Below are 21732 nucleotides of genomic sequence, written 5' to 3'. Positions count from 1 at the left end.
TCAGTAGTTAGTGAGGGCTAGGACAATAGACATGATAAAGCCATATCTATGGTAAATATGTTTCATAGCATAGAGGCAGGGTATACAGGTATGGCTATCATTTGATGAAGCCCTATTTTCCAGTCTCCTTCCGAGCAGCATGTTACTTTTTGATAAATAACATTAAAAGTAGTGACGTTCTTAATACTCCAATTATTTTCGTTGATGACAGATCAACAGTAAATATCTAATTTGCTTTGTTCTTCATGATTACATATAATATATATCATTGCATTCATTAAATATCAAAATGCTATATATGTTAAATCAACTATTTTAAGAAATTATATGAAATTTACAGAAATAAATTTATATTTTGCAAGTGGCCTGGTGTAAAGAGGTTTCTCATTCTAACCTTGTTAAGAACATCAGCAGCTAAGTATCACTTTCTAAGTGTTCAAGGTTACTTTACAGCAAGCAGTTCTTCTTTAAATTGCAAGTTAAGTGCAGTTCAAGCATACACTCTTATCTGTCCTTTTACAAATTATTATCTTCTTTTCAAAATCTCTCTGGAGGGGCTTCCAGTATGGCTGCTAGTTACACACACACACACAGGCTCCCGACATATGGGAAGCGGTGTTTACAGTACACAGCATTGAGATTACAGAGTGACTTTCCAAAGTCTCAGTACATTTTGTGATATGTGACTGTGGTTACCATGGTCCATTATTATTAGTGTAGATTTTTAAGTGCTCTGCTGTGCGGGATAAAAGGACATAAAATAAAAATAAAACAGAACACACAAGGTAGACAAAAAAAAAAGCAGACATGAAAACAAAGGGGAAAGAGCTTACATTTTACTGGCCAGGACACAGTGCAGAGTTATAACTCATAAAAGCAGCCTGAAGAAATAAACCAAGGAAACATGATAAATAACATTCTTCTTCTAGCTTGCCGCAGTGATTTATATTAAACTATATGCACCTCATTTATTCCATGGAATTGCTGCTTTACATATATCCTATAAGAGGATGTGGTATTTTGGCACTTTATCATATACTGCCTTGTACACCATGCTTATATACAAACAAATTAGATGTATGAATTTTGTTTCATACTGGTCAGGTTAAAACAAAAATGTTTCTGAATCGGTTTGACAGGCATGTCACATCCTTACCCTTCTTCCAATATGTAAATGTCAGTATATTGTTTCCCATGTGCCTTCAGCCCTTCTCAAATCATGACACTCACCTAATTACAAAGAAGCCAGTCCTCACTTAATTACACACTGCCTCCCACAACAGTACACAAGATTTATAGCAAGGTACTGTGACCTTATCAAATGAACCTCAAAACCAGTGTGTGTCTGTGCCCTTGTTAGCTGAGGAGAGAGCATGTGAAATAGCACGTTCTCCATGCTATTTGCTTGCATCAGTTTATGAACTTTGTATTGTGCTACATTCTCCACTGGGCAGACTTCATGCATATATCACAGCTGTCATGCCTACCAAGGAGGGGAGCTGTATGGTGAGAGCCAGCTTCTGGGAAAGAACAGAATAAAAGCTCAATTCATTTAGGAAGCACGCTACTGTACAGGACTCTCTCATCTGCGCATTTACCTTTTTTTTTCTCTAATTCATCCATAATGCACTGTATAGTTAAGAAACAGTTCTGTAACAGTCATTAAAAAAGAATGCTTTCAAATTATTAGGAAACTGACATTACGGAGTGCTTTTTAATATGTAATTTGTTGAGAACCAAAGTGTCATCTGTGGACTGTAAGACTACCTTGGCAATTATAAAGGCAAGCACAATTACAAAGTATTATAAAGACTGCTCTATTCTTGGAAAATAGTTGCTAGAAATGCAGGTAGCTTAAGTTTATAAAACTTATGCCCTAAATAAAACATTGTTACGGTTTAGGTCAGTGATGGGCCAGACGGCCCTTTAAGCCTTTACCCCTATGGGCCACAGATCCTTGCTGCTTTGTCAGATGTTCTAGTTTGAAAAAAACGTGTCCATTAAAATGCCTGCTGTTATCACAAATAGATGTATCTTTGATCAAGGCTATTGTGCTGCCCTTATGAATGTTTAGTGTTACCACTGTGCCCCCTGTCGCATCAAGTTGCCCATTACTGGTTTAGGTGGCCTGGTGGAGACTTCAGAAGAGAAACTGTATGCTTGTTTATTACATGGTATGAAGTGCTCAACCATTTACAGCTGAAACGAATACTTCTCTTACACATTACATTTTCACACAGTACATTGAACTTAACTCAGCTAAATCAGTGTTTATGCCTATGCTGCAATAAATATTACTCAATAGTGTGGGTTGTTATTTATGTAATTAAGTGAGAAGGCATAATCATACAGATAAGTGGAAAGTTCACTAAATGCATACAGAGAAGGCAGCAGAGGAAGTAAATAAACACTTCTAAATAGATTATTCAGATGGCTAATGGCATAGATAATACTTGTAAGAAAGTTACTTTACTTAATCTGCAACAGTTTGCTAGTCTGTAAATATTTTTTTGCATTGGCCAAACCAGTTGAATAGACTCAGCCTTATCATTCCAACTTTAGGGAGGATATCTAGTGCGCCATTTATATAAACCTGAACATTCTTCCAGGAGTACTTTTGTTATATGTAACTGCATCATTACACAAATGGATTTATTTTTCTTTACTGTCCAGATAAACAGCATGTGAAACATGGTGCAGATCTACCTCTACTTAACATTTCACTCAGTGTATGAAATGAAATAGAAGCAGGTTGAGAGGTCTAAAGCAAGATTAAGATACAAGATGTTGAATATGAAGGGTTTCATTTAAAGTGTATGGCATTGCCATTACCAGCACTGGGGTCATGAGTTTGATTCCCAACCATGGCCTTATCCGTGTGGTTTGTATGCTCTCCCCGTGTTTGTGTGGGTTTCCTCCGGGTGCTCTGGTTTCCTCCTATACTCCAAATACATACTGATTAATTGGCTGCTATTAAATTGCCCTTAGTCTATCTAGGTCTGTGTGTGTGTGTGTTAGGGACTTTAGACTGTAAGCTCCAATGGGGCAGGGACTGATGAGAGTTCTCTGTGCAGCGCTGTGGAATTTGTGGCGCTGAATAAATGATGATTTCCAGGTCTGCCTTTGAAAAACATGACAAGCATGAAGGCGGAAGAGTCAAATATCTAGCAAACTTCCTTTTACATAGGACTGCATTTAATAGCCATTTGACTGCCATCATGCAGCCCTACAATTTCCATAACCTGTGAAAGCAATTAATGACAGCTCTACCTTTAGTGGAGTGGTTAAATGTGACCCACTGCAGTGAGTAGTGAAGTCACCCCCCAAGAACCCATAATAGTAGTGATCAACTGCCTTCTCATGAAGGATAATGTTCCACCTCCACACACACCTCAGAACTGCCTGCAAAATACCAAAAGCCCCTTTGTGGTTATTGTTCGATTTCTGTAAGAGCTGCATGACAGGACGGAATTGAGTTACCAGCTTAATGCCATGAATGTTCTGCTCCATGTTACACTTGTGGTTCCCTCATACCAATTTTACTAAATTAATGAAGTTGAGAGTTTAGACCTTCTTAATCAGGGGTGAGGTTTCACCTTTTAGTGTGTGGCCCATAGTATACAATATGTGCACTACACATTTAAATGCCAGGAAATTGCTTTTTATAGATATGCCATTTCAATAGAGACCATTAAGGTCTCTATTGAGACCATTAAGGTCACCCTCCTCCCTCAACATTTCAAATGTAATGGTCAGTTGTTTAGCAGTTCTTTACCATTATGTGTATCATGGTATTTACCACTGAATAATGGCACTGTTAATGGGAAACTTTGTTACCCTCTCCCGCCACTAAGGTAGCTGCAGCTTCTCCTATATTCTAAAGCAGTGGTTCCCAAACTTTTGCAGTTCGTGGCACCCTTAGAGTCTCAAAATTTTTTCAAGGCACCCCTCCAAAATAATTATTGAGCAGTCCTGTTTTAGAAGTAGTTGGGTCAAAAAATTGTAATATGTATTTAGGTCAGGACAGAAATACTTATTTAGTTGTATGCAAAAATGCCCCCTCTGCATCCAGACACACTGCCCTCTCTCACGCTGTTCCCCCTCCTCTGCCCTCTCTCACGCCTACCTCTTGTGCCCCCCTCCCCTTGTGCCCCCCCCTCCTGTCCTCTTTTGCCCCCCTCCTCCGTCCTCTTGTGCCCCGCTGTGTCCCCCTCCTCCGTCCTCTTGTGCCCCACTGTGTCCCCCTCCTCCGTCCTCTTGTGCCCCCGTGTCCCCCCTCCTCCGTCCTCTTGTGCCCCGCTGTCACCCTCCTCTTGTGCCCCGCTGTCGGGACCCAGCAGACTCCTCTCTCCCGCAGCAGCTTGTTACTGATGTCGATATTCAGCGACAGCTGCGGGAGAGAGGAGTCTGCTGGGTCCCGTCGCCCGACAGATTGGCAAGTTTCTGTGCTCTTTTTTTCAATGCTTGGCCTGCGGCACCCCTGGGAGCCGCGGCGCACAGTTTGAGAACCGCCGTTCTAAAGCCTATTGTGTTATCGTCTCTCAAACAGGTCAAGAAGCTAAAACAGTTTTGAAATAATGACTCACCAACTATGCACTACTTCAGTTACAGAAGCATTTCCCTCCTAACATAGTAACCTGCAGAAGAGGCACGAGTATGGTGGACATATTTAGTGAAGAATAAACTAATCATTCCATTTACATTATTCAGCCATAGTAATGTCCAATAGTGACTTATTTAAGTATTCTCACTTTATAACGCCATGAGCTGGCTCTGTGCACAGCTAAGAGTTGAGGTAAACTTAAAACAAACCTTCACTTAATCATACTGACCAACCCATGTTAAATCCCAAGTGATCTGGTGGCAACTGCCATATCTCCCCATGGTGGCACCAGTTGCAATTTGAATACCACACATTCTTATGGGGACAGAACACAAACAAAAAAGACCCCAGCAGAGTACTCCGTTACTCGCTGAATCAAGTGATTGTTAGTCATTAGTATTCGTTCTTTCCATTCCACACAAAAAACAATGCAAAACTCAGTTTCAGTATGTGATTTATTTTAAGTGCCCAGACTGTTGAAATACTGTGGAATTAGATCTTATTGAAAGCGGCGACATCCATGGACTGCACATAATCCTCAAACGCTGTGATTTTCTCTTCCAGAACATCTGTGCCAACTTTGTCATCTTCCACGACACACTGGATTTGCAGCTTCTTGATGCCATACCCAACTGGAACAAGCTTGGCTGGTGGCAAGAAAAGATTTACTGTCAACTGTGTATACACATTACACCAATAGCTCTAGACTTCTATATAATAGAGAGGCAACAAGACCTCTACTGTATATAATCTATTGCATAGAAGCTTCATGTGTAAACATATTACAGGCTATTAAGACTAAAAGTTACAAGATACAACAAATAAACTAAACACACCCCTCCCAAAAATTGTGGACAGACTTGCAGTCGGCAACTCTCCCTTAGGCAATAGACCTAAACTGTAAGCAACCTAAAGTTTGTCCATCTACACTATTCAGTATGATTTGAACTTATTGTGGCAAGTCAGAACGCAAATATCCATCATCCTAGTCAGCCGAAAGATGGTGATTGGGTTTAATCATCACTAAAGCCACAGAAATCTGGACAAGCAAATAAAAAAAATATATAGAGTAAAGACTTACATGCCCCCCACACCAAGCCATCCATCTGAATACTTCTAACATATTCTTCTAGTTTTGCCATATCCGTTTCATCATCCCATGGCTTCACGTCAAGCAGAATGGAGGACTTGGCAATAAGTGTTGGTTCTGGGAAAAGAATAAGTTGCAAGATAAACAAAACTGTAAAACCAAAATATGCAGACCTATTTTTATTGCTGCACAGCATATTTATGTAGTTGGCAAATCCCTATACATGCTTTAAAAACAAAGTTCAAACATTTAATCATTTTTTCAATGCCAAGACAAATTGTTTGGGGGGGGGGGGCATTCAATTAAACAAGCTACGTAAAAAAGAAAGTTGACAAACATGCAAGACAGACAGCCGAATATTTTACAGGGTATACATACAGAGATTATATATGTTTTGTGCTACAGAGAACTCCATTCAGGGGAACAGAGGATATTTCTGTAAAACAAGTTTCTGTACCACAGGAGGAATGCTGGAACTGCCACTGTGACAGTCCCAGACCAGTATCTGTGGGCAAAGATCCATTTCTAGTACATGTTTATGAGCAAGTCAGAGTCGTCACATACTTTTAGATTTCTTGGACTCATATTGCGCCAAACGTTCCTCTCTAATTCTCTTTGCGGCTTCACTTTCCTGTAAAAGTAAAATAAAGCTTACACAACCATATTTTCAGGTTTGGTGCACACTTTGTCACACAGGCTGGCAAATTCAGACAAGAACATATACATCACATATCAGCCGAAAGATGGTGATTTAGTTCATTCATCATAACAGCCAGCAATGGTTTACAACTTTATTGGCAAGTCAGTTCATTCTATATTATGGTCACATTGATGTTGCTTTTGACAATTTGTTTATTACATAGGATTGGAATATGAAAACCCTTTGCTCATATGTTCTACTTGCAAGCCTCAAGGGACCAAAACAGACAAAACAAGGTCCTACAACTAGTCATCTCTTGTCCCTTTTTTCACAAGGATGGGATGAAGGCTGCCAAGATAGGTATAGTTCAAGCTTGGACAGTCTTGGTTAATTGTTGATAGATCTCCAGATTCTATAACTTTAGAGTGTATAGTAAAAAAAATGCAAAGCGGATTCTAAACCTTTAATTCCCAATATCTAGCCAGCTATGATCATTTGAATAGATTTTGCCTACAGTGTGTAAACTATAAAAAAAACTGTTGCAGCAACATGGGCTTACAGAGTTATGCATTGGAATTAATACCTGGTAGATGCAAACTTTATGCATCACTTGCCATTGATTATTGTTTAGACACAGGGTCACCACTTACAGAAATTCAAAGTGTGCTGATGTTTGGAATGAAGATTAAATGGCAACTTCATCAGTTGACAAGCCTTACCTCCTCCTCATCGGAGCCAAATAAGTCAATGTCATCGTCGTCCTCATCTTTAGCAACCTTAGCAGCACTGTCTGTTGTGTCTTCAATATTCACTGGGCCATATTTTCCCAAGGGCTTCTTTACTCCAGGCAAACTGTAAGCAGTGAGTTTTCATTAAAGCCAGAATACTGAACTTCAATTGATCACATAGCAACTTTTGTTTACCATCAAAAGGAACCCAGGTAATCTCATGTTATGTCCCAAATCCAACCAGAACAGCAGTCTACAAGATACATCTGCACTTTAGATCTCCAAGAATGCACTCTACAAAGAAGCCCTTTAAACCCATAACACCTTTCCCATAATCATCATGTCCCTCCTTCACCAGCGACCTATAGAACATAACAGATGAGCAGCAGAGGTAAGTAGTGCAATGTTAAAGAATTCATGGGAAGCAACAGCTCAAACAGATGACCATTTCCTCAATGAATCAGAGGCAAAAATACACAATAGGTGTTCCCATATTGAGTGTGTGTAGGGAATGTTTTAAAGATAATGTATGGCAATATGTATCTAAATAAAAATATAGTACTGAGGTCTTAAATATAAAATGACTATTGTAGGCCAAAATTTCAGTTTCTCCTAGGAACACACCTCAAGACGAACATATGAATGAAAATTTTAAAAAATAACTTGAGTGGGTGCACCTACAGAGCGAAGCGATAAAATACAATACAGAGCTAAAATCGAACCTTAGGGGAATCATGAGCAATTTGATGTATATTTAGCATATTTAATAAGCAATTTATTCCAATAATCATGGACTATAACAAAACATCAGCAGGGCTATACAGAAAAAAACTAGACTACACAGTCAGTGGATTGATATTTATATACATACTATTTTAATACATTGACATCATACAATATAAGTATTCATACATTGATTATAGGCCTATAGATGTTTGTTATAGTCCATGGATTATTAATGTTATTATATTGTATATTTGACGAGATGTCAAACACTCATGAACACAAATTCCAGTCTAAACTTTATTTTTCATTATTTCACTACCACCACTTTCTTAAACTGGTGAATTCAGAGAAGAACATATACATCACACATCAGCCGAAAGATGGTGTTTTAGTTCATTCATCATTATCACCAGCCTGCAATAATGTATTAATCAAGTTGAATAAAATATACATAAAACATCTATTCAGTATTAGAAATCTATTATGTAGATAGGTGTTTATTTAAAATACAGTCACTTACCTGGCTTTTTGCTTTTCGTAGGATTTTATGTGATTGTACCAACGTAGTGCATGGCAAAGCTGTGTAGGGGGAGCTCCGGAGAGAGCCTCAAATACTGCAACATCAGCTTGGGAGGGGACATACCTAGAAACAGGATATGCCAGTTATGATAGAGTACAGATAGCAAACACAATTAAGCACATTTATGCAGATGCCCTGTAATAACTAGACTGACAGCATAGACCTAATTCAACTTGGGGACAAGCTCACCAGGTTAAAAAATGTATTCATACTAAAAACCACCAACAAAAAAAAAGGTTACCTTAGAGCATTATGGATAGATTATGTATACCAACTTTTGTGCAGCTTTCAGTATAGGCAAAGAAAATCTTGTTAATATTCACATCATACTATTTTAAGTAGGAAGTGGTCCAGGAAGTAGTGTGGTAATTGTGCTAGGGAGCACTGTCTGACCCTTCTACTCAAATACCCAGCATTTCATTGCAGTATTGAGCAATTGACCCTGGTCTCTCCCTTGCTGTCTGTCTGTGTCTATATTAGGGAATTTAGACTGTAAGTTCCAATGGGGCAGGGACTGATGTGAATGAGTTCTCTGTACAGCGCTGCAAAGTTAGTGGCGCTATATAAATAAATGGTGATGATGATATTGAGTGGTAATGAACTGGTGTTGGCAGGGCTGTGGTGCAAGGCACTCCTCGTTTTATAATCTCTATATTTAAAAATATTGGCCATACAACCAGATGACAATTTTGGATTCCAGAGCCTGTAGTTTTGCAGACACAAATCTACTACTAACGCTGGATCTGGCTTGGAGAGTTTGGATGCAACAAGCCAAGCAGAACGTAAGGATGAATGAGGGGAGCCTGAAGAGTGCAGATTTAAGAATAAATAAAAGTCATGTGAACAGATTAGGCTGCTGCTTACCCATGGCTAGCTTCAGGTCATCCTGGATAAACTGATTACATTGGGCCGGGTTAAGGCTTCCACTCACAGTAATATATTATCTGATATGTGCACTGTCAGTAACAAATACATATCTAATGCAATTGGAGCTTTTTCCTATTAAGCCAATTAACCGTTAATATATTGAAAGAAAGCTGTTCTAGCAGCATTAAAGGAGTGATGTTGCAGTAACATTGTATCTCCTGCAGGTGGAGCTATTTACTGCTGCTGTATGTTACTGCTGACCAGGCCTAGTCTCCTGCCACGTGTTGCCGGCTCATTGATCAGCTCTGCAGACAGACTTCCCGCAGACAGGGCCTCATGCAGGGCACGCACACAGGAGCCGGGCCGTGCCGTTATTACTACCCCTGCACACAGTATTAGGTAGCCGCATGCAGGGCACACACATAGGAGCAGGGCCATGCAGCCATTACTACCCCTGCACACAGTATTCGGTAGCCGTATGCAGGGCACGCAGACAGGAGCCGGGCCATGCAGTCATTACTACCCCTGCACACAGTATTAGGTAGTACCCAACAGTGGTTACAGAACACCGATGGGTTCAATGTAGAGCTAATGATTTATTATGGGTTCAATGTAGAGCTAATGGTTTATTACGTTACTAAGCGTATGCACTGCAGAGCACTCAGATAAATGCATGAATATGCAACCTGCAACAGACGTATCTCTCTGCAAGTCACGATCAAAACCGAAACCATATAGTACATCTAATATCAGCATAAGGACATTAATGTAACAATTAATGTTAAACACATAATTTCTTCCCCACCACCCACACTAACTTCAGTAATATAAGGAAAGTAGATATTTACTTCAGTCACTGACCCCTCGATGTAGCTCTTGTCGGCCAGAAACTCATTAAGGACCTTTAGGCCGCCGTCGGATTTGAGATCTCCAAAGCCCATTGCTGCTGCTTTCTGACAGATGGGGATGCAGTAAAGAAAAGGAACTCTAGGGCCTGTAAAATTGCATTTATACTCATGACGTCTTCAGCCGGAACGTCATCAGAGGCGGAGCAATGCAGTGCTCCAGACATTTTCAAAGCATAGAAGCCATAGCCGCCATCTTTACTAAGGGCATGTACCTTCTTGGCGTGTAAGCTGTTAGCGCTGTTTTAAAACAATTGTACGAATGTATCAGTAACCTGGACCGATAGACTCATTCTGATCTTTTTTCATTAAACGTTGTCTCTTCCGTTATCCCGGAAAGTGTCGAAGTTTTTCCGGAAATTACCGAATGGTCCGTGCAATTTCCGAGCCTCGCAGTTGTTATTCTCCGAAAGTTGCCGAGTCCGCCATATTTACCAAGGGGGAGAACGACTCGCTTGTGGTCTAGAAGGCCAAATAGCCGGATAACCCCGAAGGGAAGTCAGCGGGGTGAGTTAGGGAAGGTCGGGGGTTACTGTGACCTTTCTGTATACAGTGTATTAAGGGGTACGCCATGAAGGCTGGGGCACGGTGCGTTATTAGGTGCAGGGTGACTCTCATGCCCTTGACAGATGACTAGTAACTTTACTGCAGCGGCTATGACCCGTCTCACTCTCCACCGGTACACCTCTTATCGTTATGATTCCTGGCTATACGTGAGCCTACTGGAGATGTTGTGTTAGTTTACATTGGACGCCAGAACAAATAATTTAGCACAAACCATTTAATTCTGTAACGCCTGCAGAGTGCACAGTGTCGTAAAATAGGGCTGTATCATGATTCACACGTGAAATACATTCCACTAATATTAGTAATTTTGGAATATGCATTTATAAGCATAACTGTACGTTATAATTTTATATGTTAGTGTTTCTCAACTGTCGTTCTTGTAGACCTGCAGGTATGTAGCTTCGATTTATTTATCTCTCTCATCAAGGCTACATACCTACAGTTCTGCATATGATGGAGATAGATATATATATATATATATATATATATATATATAATCTCCATCATAGTTTGGTTATGTATTGTTTTTTATATTGTCTCATTGGAATTGCTCAACCACTATTTTAACTCAGTTATGCTGCACACCTGTTAATCAGACTCCTTTTCTCTCCAGGTGTTTGTATAGTTGGGTTAATTCCTTTCTCAATCTAATTTCCTTCAGCCAAAAAAAGAAATGGTTTTAACTTTGTTTTTATCCCAAAATTATTTAGGCAGGGTTGCTTGCCAAGGCAAAACCCTAAATATAAGGCTAGGTACACAATAGAGGTCTTTCAGCCAGCTATTTGGCCAAACACCTGATAAATGACTGTTTAGCCCGATACTGCATTAGTGTATATACTTCCGCAATGAACGAGAGCCGTTCCAAAGTACCGATAGTCGTTTCATTTGATTGCTCGTTCTGTTTAAAAATCTTACTTCAACTATTCTGCAGTGTGTATGCAGTCACACGACTGTTGGCCAAGTGACAGAGTAGGAACCTGTCACTGTGTCTCTGTTGATAAATGTAGAGAGTGCTGTAGGTGGAATAATTCGTCCCTTCGTTCAAAGACTGAATATTTTGTTTCAGAATCACAGAAGCTAACAAAATTGATAATGATCTGGAAAAGTCAAAGCTAATTTTGTGTGTTATAATCAGTGTGATAAAAATGACTGACCACTGCTCTTGGACCACATGAAGAGCACAGATCTGAAGATAAATTGTGTATAGTAAAATCATTAGTGATAACAGATTGGTCAAGAGTTTTTGCAGTGTGTACCTAGCCTAGTTATTTGCCGCATAACGGGACATAATCCTTTCTCGGTCTCTAATATTTAGTAAGAGATCAAGTGCAGCTAGACCCTAATGAGGAATGCATACATTGTGCCTTTGTCTAATGCACATTAATGAATGGTATATCTTAATGTTAATTTAAGAAAGATGCATATATGTATAAATTATTTTCTGTATATTTTCAGCATCATGCTGCGATTCCCCGTTGTCCGCAGGGCTCTAGCACATGCCACCCAAGCCACTAACAGTAATGGTGAGTATACACAATACAATTTTTCATATATCTTCCCCAGTGAACCATTTTCTTTGTCATCTTCCAATATTTGATTCAAGCAACAAGCTGATATATTGGTTAACTTTTTTTTTGTTTTGTCTGTCTTATCGTGCATGCATTTTCTTTCTTCTCTTTCACATACTTGCCTATTGTCTTGGTTGTGACGTTTGTATGTGCTTTAGAATTGGAGAAGGTTACTGTAGTGTTAGAATGCTGGTGTTGTAGTAACTTTCTTTGTTCCTAATTATTCACAGTGGCGCAAGCAGTTTGGGTTAATATCAATGTATCCAGTTTTGATGTAAAGGGAAGAAAATAATAAAATACAAAATCCTCAAACTTCATTTCACTTTTTAACTATTTTCATTTCATTGTACACTGCTGCATTATGTTATTTCCCTGTGTATTTTAGTACGGACAGCAACCACGGCTGCAAGCAACCTCTTGGAAGTTTTTGTGGATGGCAAGCCGATAATGGTGGAGCCTGGAACCACAGTGCTACAGGTAGATGCATTAATTCAGTTTGCTTATGGCTTTTATTGTAAAATTTATGTTTTGGTTAATGCTTTATTAATTGCTGAGTTATGAGTGAAAATTACTATGACTTTTAGGACTATTTCAGATGAGAATTTTCTTGCATCACAAGAAGTGTGGAACAAGATGCATAAAAGTGATAGGAAAATGTTACCGGAGCAGGGATCGTTTAAGACAACAGCTAGTCATATAGACAGCATTCTAAACCTAGGCTGAAAACAAAACCTCAGAAAAAGATCTATACCGACGCACTAGATAATCATATACCCAGTCTATCATTATAATGTTTGTTATCATATGACTGGGTTGGTGCACCCTACACACGTTAAACTGATATTTACAGAGGTAAGTAGAGAGTAGAAAATGTGTATATTAGGGGCACTCTATGATTGTTTATTTATATAAAACATACATTTTATTAGTTCATTTAAAATAATAGTAGAGTCTACTATTATTTTAAATGAACTAATAAAATGTATGTTTTATAAAAATAAACAATCATAGAGTGCCCCTAATATACACGTTTTCTACTCTCTACTTACCTCTGTGAAAACAAAACCTGCAAAATTGTGCAAGGGTTGCTCACCAGGATTTTAGTCTCACCCCTGGTTTACACTCCTGCCTGAGTGACCAGTAAAAACAAGATTTATAGCACTTGTGTCTGCAGTATTTTCTGAGAGTGACACCATGACATTTTTTTTCTATTACTTTAGCTTTTTTGAGGCAAACCAGAAATAAAGTGAAATAATTAAAATAAAACTAATTTGCAGTCCAGTAGGTATAAGTAAAATGGCAGAATATAGACAAAATTGTTTGAATAAGCCCTTAAAAGGAAAATGTGTTTGAAATGGAAATATTTTTAGGTACAATATTGTTTTAACATATCTTGAAAAGTGCATAATTGTTTATGTTTAAGATCTACACATTCTAAATGAGAAAACAAAGAAGCTTAAGAAAATAGCTGATGTGGTCTTTATGTAATTCTAATGATGTAAACAAACGTGCCTTGGAGATCTGAATCATCAGTAAAGCTGGGTACACACTACAGAATTTTCCACCAACTTTTTATGCGATCGATGGTCCGGTCGGTCCATGGACTGCATACACACTAGCCTTGTTTAGGACGATAAAGGGAAGAGCGGACGTCCCTTTAGCGACTTTTTACAGCCATGTTGTCGTGAGCAATGACTAATTTTGTACTCACTGTTGTGGATCGGTCGGAAGTTTATACACACTGCACAGCGGAAACGAGATTGGACCGAAAATATTAAACGGTACTACCAACCAAATGAGGTGATAATCGTCCATTTGGGCAGACTTTCGACCATCGTGTCACTGCACACACTGACCCGACTTTTGAATGAGCGGTCATATGCCGGCTGTTTGAGCCGATTATTGGACGAAAACAGTGTAGTGTGTACCCAGCTTACGGCTAGGTACACCCGGCAGAAATTTTCTCCCAATGCGTTATCTATAACGATTGTTCCAACGTTTGTGTTTTGTTTTTTGTTAATATCAAATTCCCGATCAGCATGTCAATTCATATGTACGCAATATACACGTTTTACAAGGTTTACCTTAAGGTCTATACTCTATGGAGATCGTCGCTGCAGAATTGGAACACCATCGTTCCATTGCTGAAGGAGCTTTTCAGTTCCGTTTGACAATCCCTATCAACTATTTCATCTGCTTTGGAACGATAAGCATCCATCGTTCCGAGGTACACACTACTATGACATCGCGTCAATCAATTGTTTAACGTCTGATTGGCCCAGTAATCGTCTTAAAAAAACACTGTAATGTTTACCCAGCCTAAGACAATGAAATGTGGAACAGATATATAAATATTTAACTAGGAGTGCCTTCTTTAATAGCAGTCTCTAAAAGCTGAAGGATCTGCTTTCTCCTTGTTTATATATTGTTTATGTTACGATGTAGTGCATTGTAGATGCCATCACCTGTTAGGACCTTACATACTTTAATACAAGTTTGTAACAAACAAATCTTCATGTTTCTTACTTATGATGTTTTCCTTAATTCACAGGCATGTGAAAAGGTGGGCGTACAAATACCTCGCTTCTGTTACCATGAGCGGTTGTCGGTAGCTGGGAACTGTCGTATGTGTCTCGTGGAAATAGAGAAAGCTCCCAAGGTCTGTAAAAACCATCTCTATGTAGCATCTGCTTAGCTGGTTATTGCTGATGTTTCTTTTAATTTGAATTTTAAATGTATTCAAGGATAATATATTGCAACATAAAAAAAAAGAATATAACCTGACCCAGTTTGGTCCTCCACCAGTTCTAGCTAGTCTTATTGTTTTCTTTGCAAATGTCAAACACTTTGGAAGCAGAGAGGTTAGGGTTATGTAATAGCTTAAATGATGGTTAATTTAATTATAATGGGTAGGACTTCCATTGGTACACACCACAGCGTAAAAAACCAAGTATGTGTAAATGGAGGGGGGGGGGGGGGGGGGGGTGAACTTCAGTCATTCATTGTCCTTCTGTTGTCACAGCCCGTTGCTGCTTGTGCTATGCCCGTGATGAAAGGTTGGAATATACTGACTAACTCTGAAAAAACCAGAAAAGCAAGGTATGTATCTGCATAGAAATTAAATAAGCTAGCGCTTGGTTAGTGCCATACTCTCCAGTGTAACCAGCTACATGACAGTATAAATGCACTATATGAATACAAAACAAAATACAATTGAATCTCTGTATGTATCTAGCAAAATGAAAGTATGAGGTTTTTGTTCATATATTTATGTATTTATATCTTTTGTTCCTATATGTATTTTTAATCAAAACATTTTTGCAACCGATGTGAAGGATCCTCATTTTTGTGAGTTCTTACATATCTACAATACTGCACAAAAGTTTTAGGAAGGTGTGGAAAAAATACTGGAGAGATTTTGTGGAATTATACTGTCTTAGTAGGATTGACTATTTCAACCTACATATGAAAATGATCATCATTTTCATGTGTTTAGTATGATTGGTTAATACACCTGACTGTAATCCTACAAAATCCATGACTTTGTGCAAGTGTACCTAGAAGAATTGATGCTGTTTTGAAGGCAAATCATGGTCACACCAAATATTGATTTGATTTAGATTTATTTTCTGTTAATTCACTTTGCATTATAATTGATAAAAATAAACTATAAACACTTCTATTTTTGAAAGCATTCTTACTTTGTAGCATTTTTTCCACACCTGCCTAAAACATTTGCACAGTATACTGTATGTTTCAGATAACAGTGAAATGCAGTTAAAATTATATATAATCAGCTCCTTGGGCAAGTAGGCTGAAATGTTATAGAAAGCTGTTTTTTTTTTAAACCACATCCAAATAACCTGAATTAGGCTAAATGAACAACAGTAGGCAATATATGGAAACAACATAGGAAATAAATATGTCAGTGCTCAGCAATTTAAATGCCCTGTATGGCTTCAAAACAAAACATTGCCAAAATTATGTATACACCCCTTTATAATTGGTGTACTTAGCCATTGTAGCCACACCCTTTGCTAACAGGTATGTAAAACCGTGTTGCCTGGACCACTGGAGACTGGAGGGCGAACTGCAGCAGAATTCATCCATTTGAAAAGTTTATGGATTCTGTCTTGACCAAACTACCCCAGATTAAGGTAATTCAGGAGAATACACAGGAACCTGGAGAAGATCGAACCCTGGAATTTTGTTAAATGAAAGAGTTATGTAGCAGTTTCCAAGTCCAACTTGTAGTCTCGAGTGTTTCAGGCATATGGGTCTTTGCTGTATTAGCTGGAAGTGGTAAGAAAGTATTTCTAAGACACAATACTATCTTTTTTTTTTTTTTAACAAAGGAAATTAAGAAATATCTAATTGTAAAAAATGCTTTAATTTTGCGTTAAAATAAATGTAAAGCTGCAATCTCTGTAATGATCTGATGAATTTTGTTCTTATTTTAGGGAGGGAGTAATGGAGTTCCTGCTTGCAAATCACCCTTTAGACTGTCCTATTTGTGATCAAGGAGGAGAATGCGATTTGCAGGTAAAGCAAATGTACAACTGTAATTTGGATTTAATTTGCTTGGTTAAAGGTTTCCTAGTATCCAGCTGGCCCAAAATTTGTAGGATAAATGGACTGTGACTTAAAGGATAAATCTGCCAAAAAACGTATTTTTTTTTACCTAACTCACATACTCCATCTCCCCCCAATAGTCAGAACATTGGGGTCCTGTGCCTGGGATACCAAAACTGCAGAAGATCTAACCAGCACTCTAAAGATTCTTGTCCCCATGCCAACAACTGACAGAAGGGGAAATTGTCAGTTATTAACTGCACAGAACCAAGATTCTGTTCAGTCTGTTAGTGGTGTGAGTTTGAACTGCCTCCATTTATCAATGCCTGAAAAACAAACCTTAGTTGTGCTGGCAGTAGTGAGTTTTACTGAAACATGGAAGTTCCTCAGCTATTTGGGGTTGAGGTTAAGTAAAAGTGAGTTTTTAGGTGGAGTTAGCCTTAAAGCTTTTCATTTTTGGATAGTAAATAAAGTCTATATATTGTGCTGTCTGTTTTCCAGGAAATGTTTGTTTTAAATTGGTTCTTGGTTTTTATTCTTTTTATTTATTTATTTTTTTTCTTTTGCTTGTAGTTTTTTTCTTTTATATATATATATATAAAGTCTTTGACGTTATATTTGAATACACTAAAAACAGAAAGAAAACCCACAGTCCTGACTTGACAGTCAGACGAAACTAGACAGCTTTGTAGAGATCTGTTGCTCATTGAGCTCATTGATAGCGAAAATAAACATAAATTACAGTATGGTATAAGGAGTTTAAGCAGCTAATATCAATGGTATAAGCAAGCAAATTGCTGAGCGAGCAGCAAATCCTTATAACCCTTTTCATTACTTAACATCCCACGAACCTTTAATTTTCTACAAATTGGCATATACAGCATAGCACTTTCAGATCAATCGTCGTGGCACTTTTCAGAAAAAAAACAGCAATGTGGTGTGAATTAGTGTATGTTTACTTTATTTAAGAACTTTACTAAAACCTCTTCCTTAACAATAAGAATACTTTAATGGTATTCTTCCCCTGGGACCTCCACCATTTGCTCTATTTATCAAGATATGGAGGGCACATATAGCCATGACTGTATAATTTATTCAATTTTATTTTGTTAAATAATATCAAACAAAACAGAGGGTTTATTTATTTTTTAGATTCTGGTCAATAGGCTTCTCTTGAGCTTTTATTTCTATTGCATGGTCATTAAAGTTGACATCATTAATCTCTACAGTAAATGTTCTATCCACACATTTTGAAACTTTTTTTTTTTTCCTTCAAATTAATTTTTTTAAAGGAAATTAGGTTATTCTATAATGAGGAGAAATGTAAACTGGCCACCATCACTTTGGCAATTACATTGTACAAATTCTCAACCTTGTCTTTTAAAAATCACATATTGCTTTCTTGTGAACTGGCATATACAGTAGTGAACAGAGCAATGCTATTTGTGGTTCCACATTGGAGATGGTGCTGAACTGGATCTCCAAACCACAGTAATTGTAGCGTAAAGAAATGTAAGGAAGTACAGTGATGGTCTTACTCAGAGTATACAACATGTTTGCAGGATAAGTACCATTACCGGATAGGGTGCCTATGAAGGAGTTTCCTCCTGAAACATGTTGTATACTTTGATTAAAGCCTTTTCTGTGTTTCTGTGCAACTACAAAAATTCACCTGATTGCAAAAATGTTAATAGGTAATAATAGCCAACCATGGTAATGACAATAAATAAAGCTAACTCCTATTTGTTTTCTCTGCAGTAAACAGTAGAGTTTAATTCTTTTCACTTTGCTTTTGTTGTTGTCTTCAGGATCAGTCAATGATGTTTGGTAGTGACAGGAGCAGGTTTACAGAGGGAAAACGTGCAGTGGAGGACAAGAATCTCGGACCTCTAGTAAAAACTATCATGACACGCTGCATTCAATGTACTCGATGTATTAGGTAACTTAATTACACCATAGGCACATGTATTGTAACTTTAGAGTAAACAAGGATAGATGGGGGGAAAAAATATATATTTTATATTATCTAAGAAATTGTGCCTCTGTGAATTTCAATAATAGTAACAAAACTAAATGTAACAATGCACTCCATTAAAGTCCGTGGCATACAGCACATGAGCATTGCTTTATTTTTAATTAATTTTTTGTGTGTTTTGAGCCACATTCCATTTGCAAGAACATTCTGGGATACTTTAGGGAAAATATAGCAAAAGATAGACTCAAAAAGAAAAATCAAAATGATGCATATTTCATTCAGATTCTGTTATACTGCCATACCTAATATTTACAGACATTGGGGGAGATTCAGTTCCAAGTGAAGTGCCACCGAAGCCTCGTGTGATGAGTCTCTGCAGTGATGTCCGGCCTGACTTGTACTGCATATAAGGAAAATATATTATTAACGAGAAGCGATAATAAGATGGGACGTTGTGCAAGGCTCTGGCTGTACTTTGCGGTTAATTGTATTTTCTCCCCATTGTGTCAATATGTATGTGTAGCTGTATATCCCTATCGAAGAGATATTATAATCTGGCTTCATGTAAAGGGAGAATCTGGGGGCTCCCACCTATTTGCTGCACAGGGGATTGGAAGGTTATAGTAAAGATTGAGAACTCATTTAAACTTATTTGTTGCTGGACTGTCCTGCAGCATGCAATGTCACATGACTATTAGGTCTAATGTCTATTTTGTGCACATGTAGCATATTACATGTCCATTTATTATTAGGGCATATCTGTTTTTAAGATTTGACTCTGCAGTTCTTCATGATGTCGCATATGTTTTAAATGCAATGAACTTGATCGTTTTTCATATATGTGGTTTACCAGGTTTGCCAGTGAAGTTGCTGGTGTTGACGACCTGGGAACTACCGGGAGAGGAAACGAGATGCAAGTTGGCACTTACATAGAGAAAATGTTCATGTCTGAGCTGTCTGGGAACATCATAGACCTGTGTCCCGTGGGAGCATTAACTTCCAAACCTTATGCATTCACTGCTCGGCCTTGGGAAACTAGGTATGTACATACATCGAGATATTCACCTAAAATGCACTGCGTCTGTACAGCTATTTTGGTTTGCCATTGAATGCCAAGTATGAGTCTGGCAGAAGAACAGGCAGTAGAACTGGTTACTATTCTTGTAGACTGCCATACTCGACAATTACCTCGTAATAGAAATATATGAACATGTATTAAAGTAGTTACATGATCCTCTTGCATGTATGTTTAATAAGTAATGTTTTCTTAAATATTGGAATTATTGTTAAATGTTTATTATAAACAGTCACATTAGAAAATTTGTAACCCATTTAGAGTTTTCTGAATTTCTGCCTATATGTGATCGTAAATGTGTTCATCGAAGTCATAATAAAATACAAAAGGCTACAGGATTACATTTAATTATTGCTCAAAATTACCCAGCATTACATTTCTTTGTTTGAAGAAGTGTGTGCACCTATCCTTTCAGTAACTGGTGTGACCCCTCTTGAGCAGCTGGAATCAAATGTATACAGTAATTGTTGATCAGTTTGTAGGAATTTTGTCCCATTCCACCTTACAGAACTGCATCAAATCATGGATGTTGGTGGGCTTTTCTGCATGAACACTCTGCTTCAGGTCCTGACGCAACGTTTCGATTTGTTTAATGTCTGGGCTTTGACAAGACCATTCCAAACTACAACATTTCTTCTGCTTCAACTTTTTTTTGTAGACTGACTTGTGTGTTTAGGGTCATTGTCTTTCTTCAGTTCACAGACACTAACATTTGCCTGTAGAATTTGCTGGTACAATCTAGAATCTATAGTTCCATCAATGATGGCAAGCCATACTGATCCTTTGACATTGCCCTACTCTTCTTTGAGATACACCAGAATATTGCGTGCCTTGCTTTTGGAGTGGTATTTGTTGGGCGACGACCACTCCTGGAAAAAGTAAAAATGGTGTTGAATTGTCTTTTTTGTGAAACCCTAAATTTTTAAAAATCGTTTTGTAACAGTTTTCAGCCTGATGAGCATCAACAACTCTCACATCTTGTCATCCCATTGATTGATACTCCTGACTCTAATTATCCCATTAACTGAACTAACCCTAGAGGTTCACCTACTTTTTCTGACCAATTAAATTTTAGACCCATAAATGAATGGAAAACTATATCCTTTTGTATGTTTGATTTATTGGATTATCTTTATCTATTTTTTTTTTTATGAATTAGATGAATATCTGATCACATATAAGGTTGCATTTATGCAGAAATTCAAAAAAGTCCAAAGGATTCAGAAACTTTCTACCACCCGCTTTACCTCATGACAGGCTTCACTACGCATGCGCTGCAAACTGAGAACAGGGTGGGGGCCAGCCCTAGATGGTGCAACTCCCATCGCCGAGCCCTCTCCCAAATTTTGTTATGGGGCTTGCTGATGCTGTTTTTCGCCCCTGCTTGAAAACAATTGTGTAAGTAATACTGAATACACCTAACATTATAATTTGCCTTTTGTGCACAGGAAGACAGAATCTATTGATGTTCTGGATGCTCTGGGTAGTAACATTGTGGTTAGCACAAGAGGTGGAGAGGTGATGAGAATATTGCCTAAAATGCATGAGGACATCAATGAGGAATGGATCTCTGATAAAACCAGGTATGTTTGCTGTTTATTTTCCATCCAGAATAATTTTATATATAATAGGATTATAATTTAATTCTTGGCCATATTTCAATATCAAATGTTATTTCCATTATCCCTATTTTACTACAGTTCTGTTGAAATCCTCATGTCGATTAGGAATGTCCGTTTCAAGTATTTTTATTTTTTTTGTCCTTTTTCTGAAGTTTCATTTTATTTCTTGTTATGAATACTCTGTGTAATGTGAAGAAATTAGTGGACATTTCTG

The 21732-nt window shown here is 38.0% G+C and overlaps 2 protein-coding genes, 1 long non-coding RNA gene and 2 other non-coding genes across 5 annotated transcripts in view; 1 reads left to right on the top strand and 4 right to left on the bottom strand.

The window, feature by feature from the left end:
- Positions 1-5040: 5040 nt before the first annotated feature.
- On the bottom strand, positions 5041-10219 carry EEF1B2 (eukaryotic translation elongation factor 1 beta 2). The gene is made up of 6 exons (XM_075180201.1): positions 10096-10219; positions 8308-8430; positions 7053-7185; positions 6258-6324; positions 5685-5810; positions 5041-5250 (listed from the first exon to the last, which is right to left on the bottom strand). Exons 1-6 carry the CDS (start codon positions 10173-10175, stop codon positions 5096-5098), a joined length of 684 nt encoding a protein of 227 aa, XP_075036302.1. The 5' UTR covers positions 10176-10219; the 3' UTR covers positions 5041-5095.
- Positions 6392-6468, bottom strand: LOC142098738 (small nucleolar RNA SNORD51). The gene has a single exon (XR_012678412.1). It is a non-coding gene; the product is annotated as a small nucleolar RNA SNORD51 (small nucleolar RNA).
- On the bottom strand, positions 8123-8199 carry LOC142098739 (small nucleolar RNA SNORD51). Its single transcript, XR_012678413.1, has one exon. It is a non-coding gene; the product is annotated as a small nucleolar RNA SNORD51 (small nucleolar RNA).
- Positions 10220-10512: 293 nt separating the features above from the next.
- Positions 10513-21732, top strand: part of NDUFS1 (NADH:ubiquinone oxidoreductase core subunit S1) — a 30006-nt gene continuing 18786 nt past the window's right edge. Inside the window, exons 1-9 of the mRNA XM_075180200.1 lie at positions 10513-10646; positions 12162-12229; positions 12660-12751; positions 14826-14933; positions 15297-15373; positions 16735-16816; positions 18655-18785; positions 19675-19860; positions 21345-21479. Coding sequence (XP_075036301.1) covers positions 12166-12229; positions 12660-12751; positions 14826-14933; positions 15297-15373; positions 16735-16816; positions 18655-18785; positions 19675-19860; positions 21345-21479 — 875 coding nt within the window. The 5' untranslated portion in view covers positions 10513-10646; positions 12162-12165. The remainder of the gene's footprint in view (positions 10647-12161; positions 12230-12659; positions 12752-14825; positions 14934-15296; positions 15374-16734; positions 16817-18654; positions 18786-19674; positions 19861-21344; positions 21480-21732) is intronic.
- Positions 18750-21732, bottom strand: part of LOC142097931 (uncharacterized) — a 35434-nt gene continuing 32451 nt past the window's right edge. Inside the window, exon 3 of the long non-coding RNA XR_012678276.1 lies at positions 18750-19221. This is a non-coding gene — a long non-coding RNA (uncharacterized LOC142097931). The remainder of the gene's footprint in view (positions 19222-21732) is intronic.

This window comes from Mixophyes fleayi, chromosome 7, assembly GCF_038048845.1.
Source record: "Mixophyes fleayi isolate aMixFle1 chromosome 7, aMixFle1.hap1, whole genome shotgun sequence".
Lineage (NCBI taxonomy): Eukaryota > Metazoa > Chordata > Amphibia > Anura > Limnodynastidae > Mixophyes > Mixophyes fleayi.
Note: the sequence above shows the minus strand (reverse complement) of the source record. Positions and strands in the feature narration are given on the sequence as shown.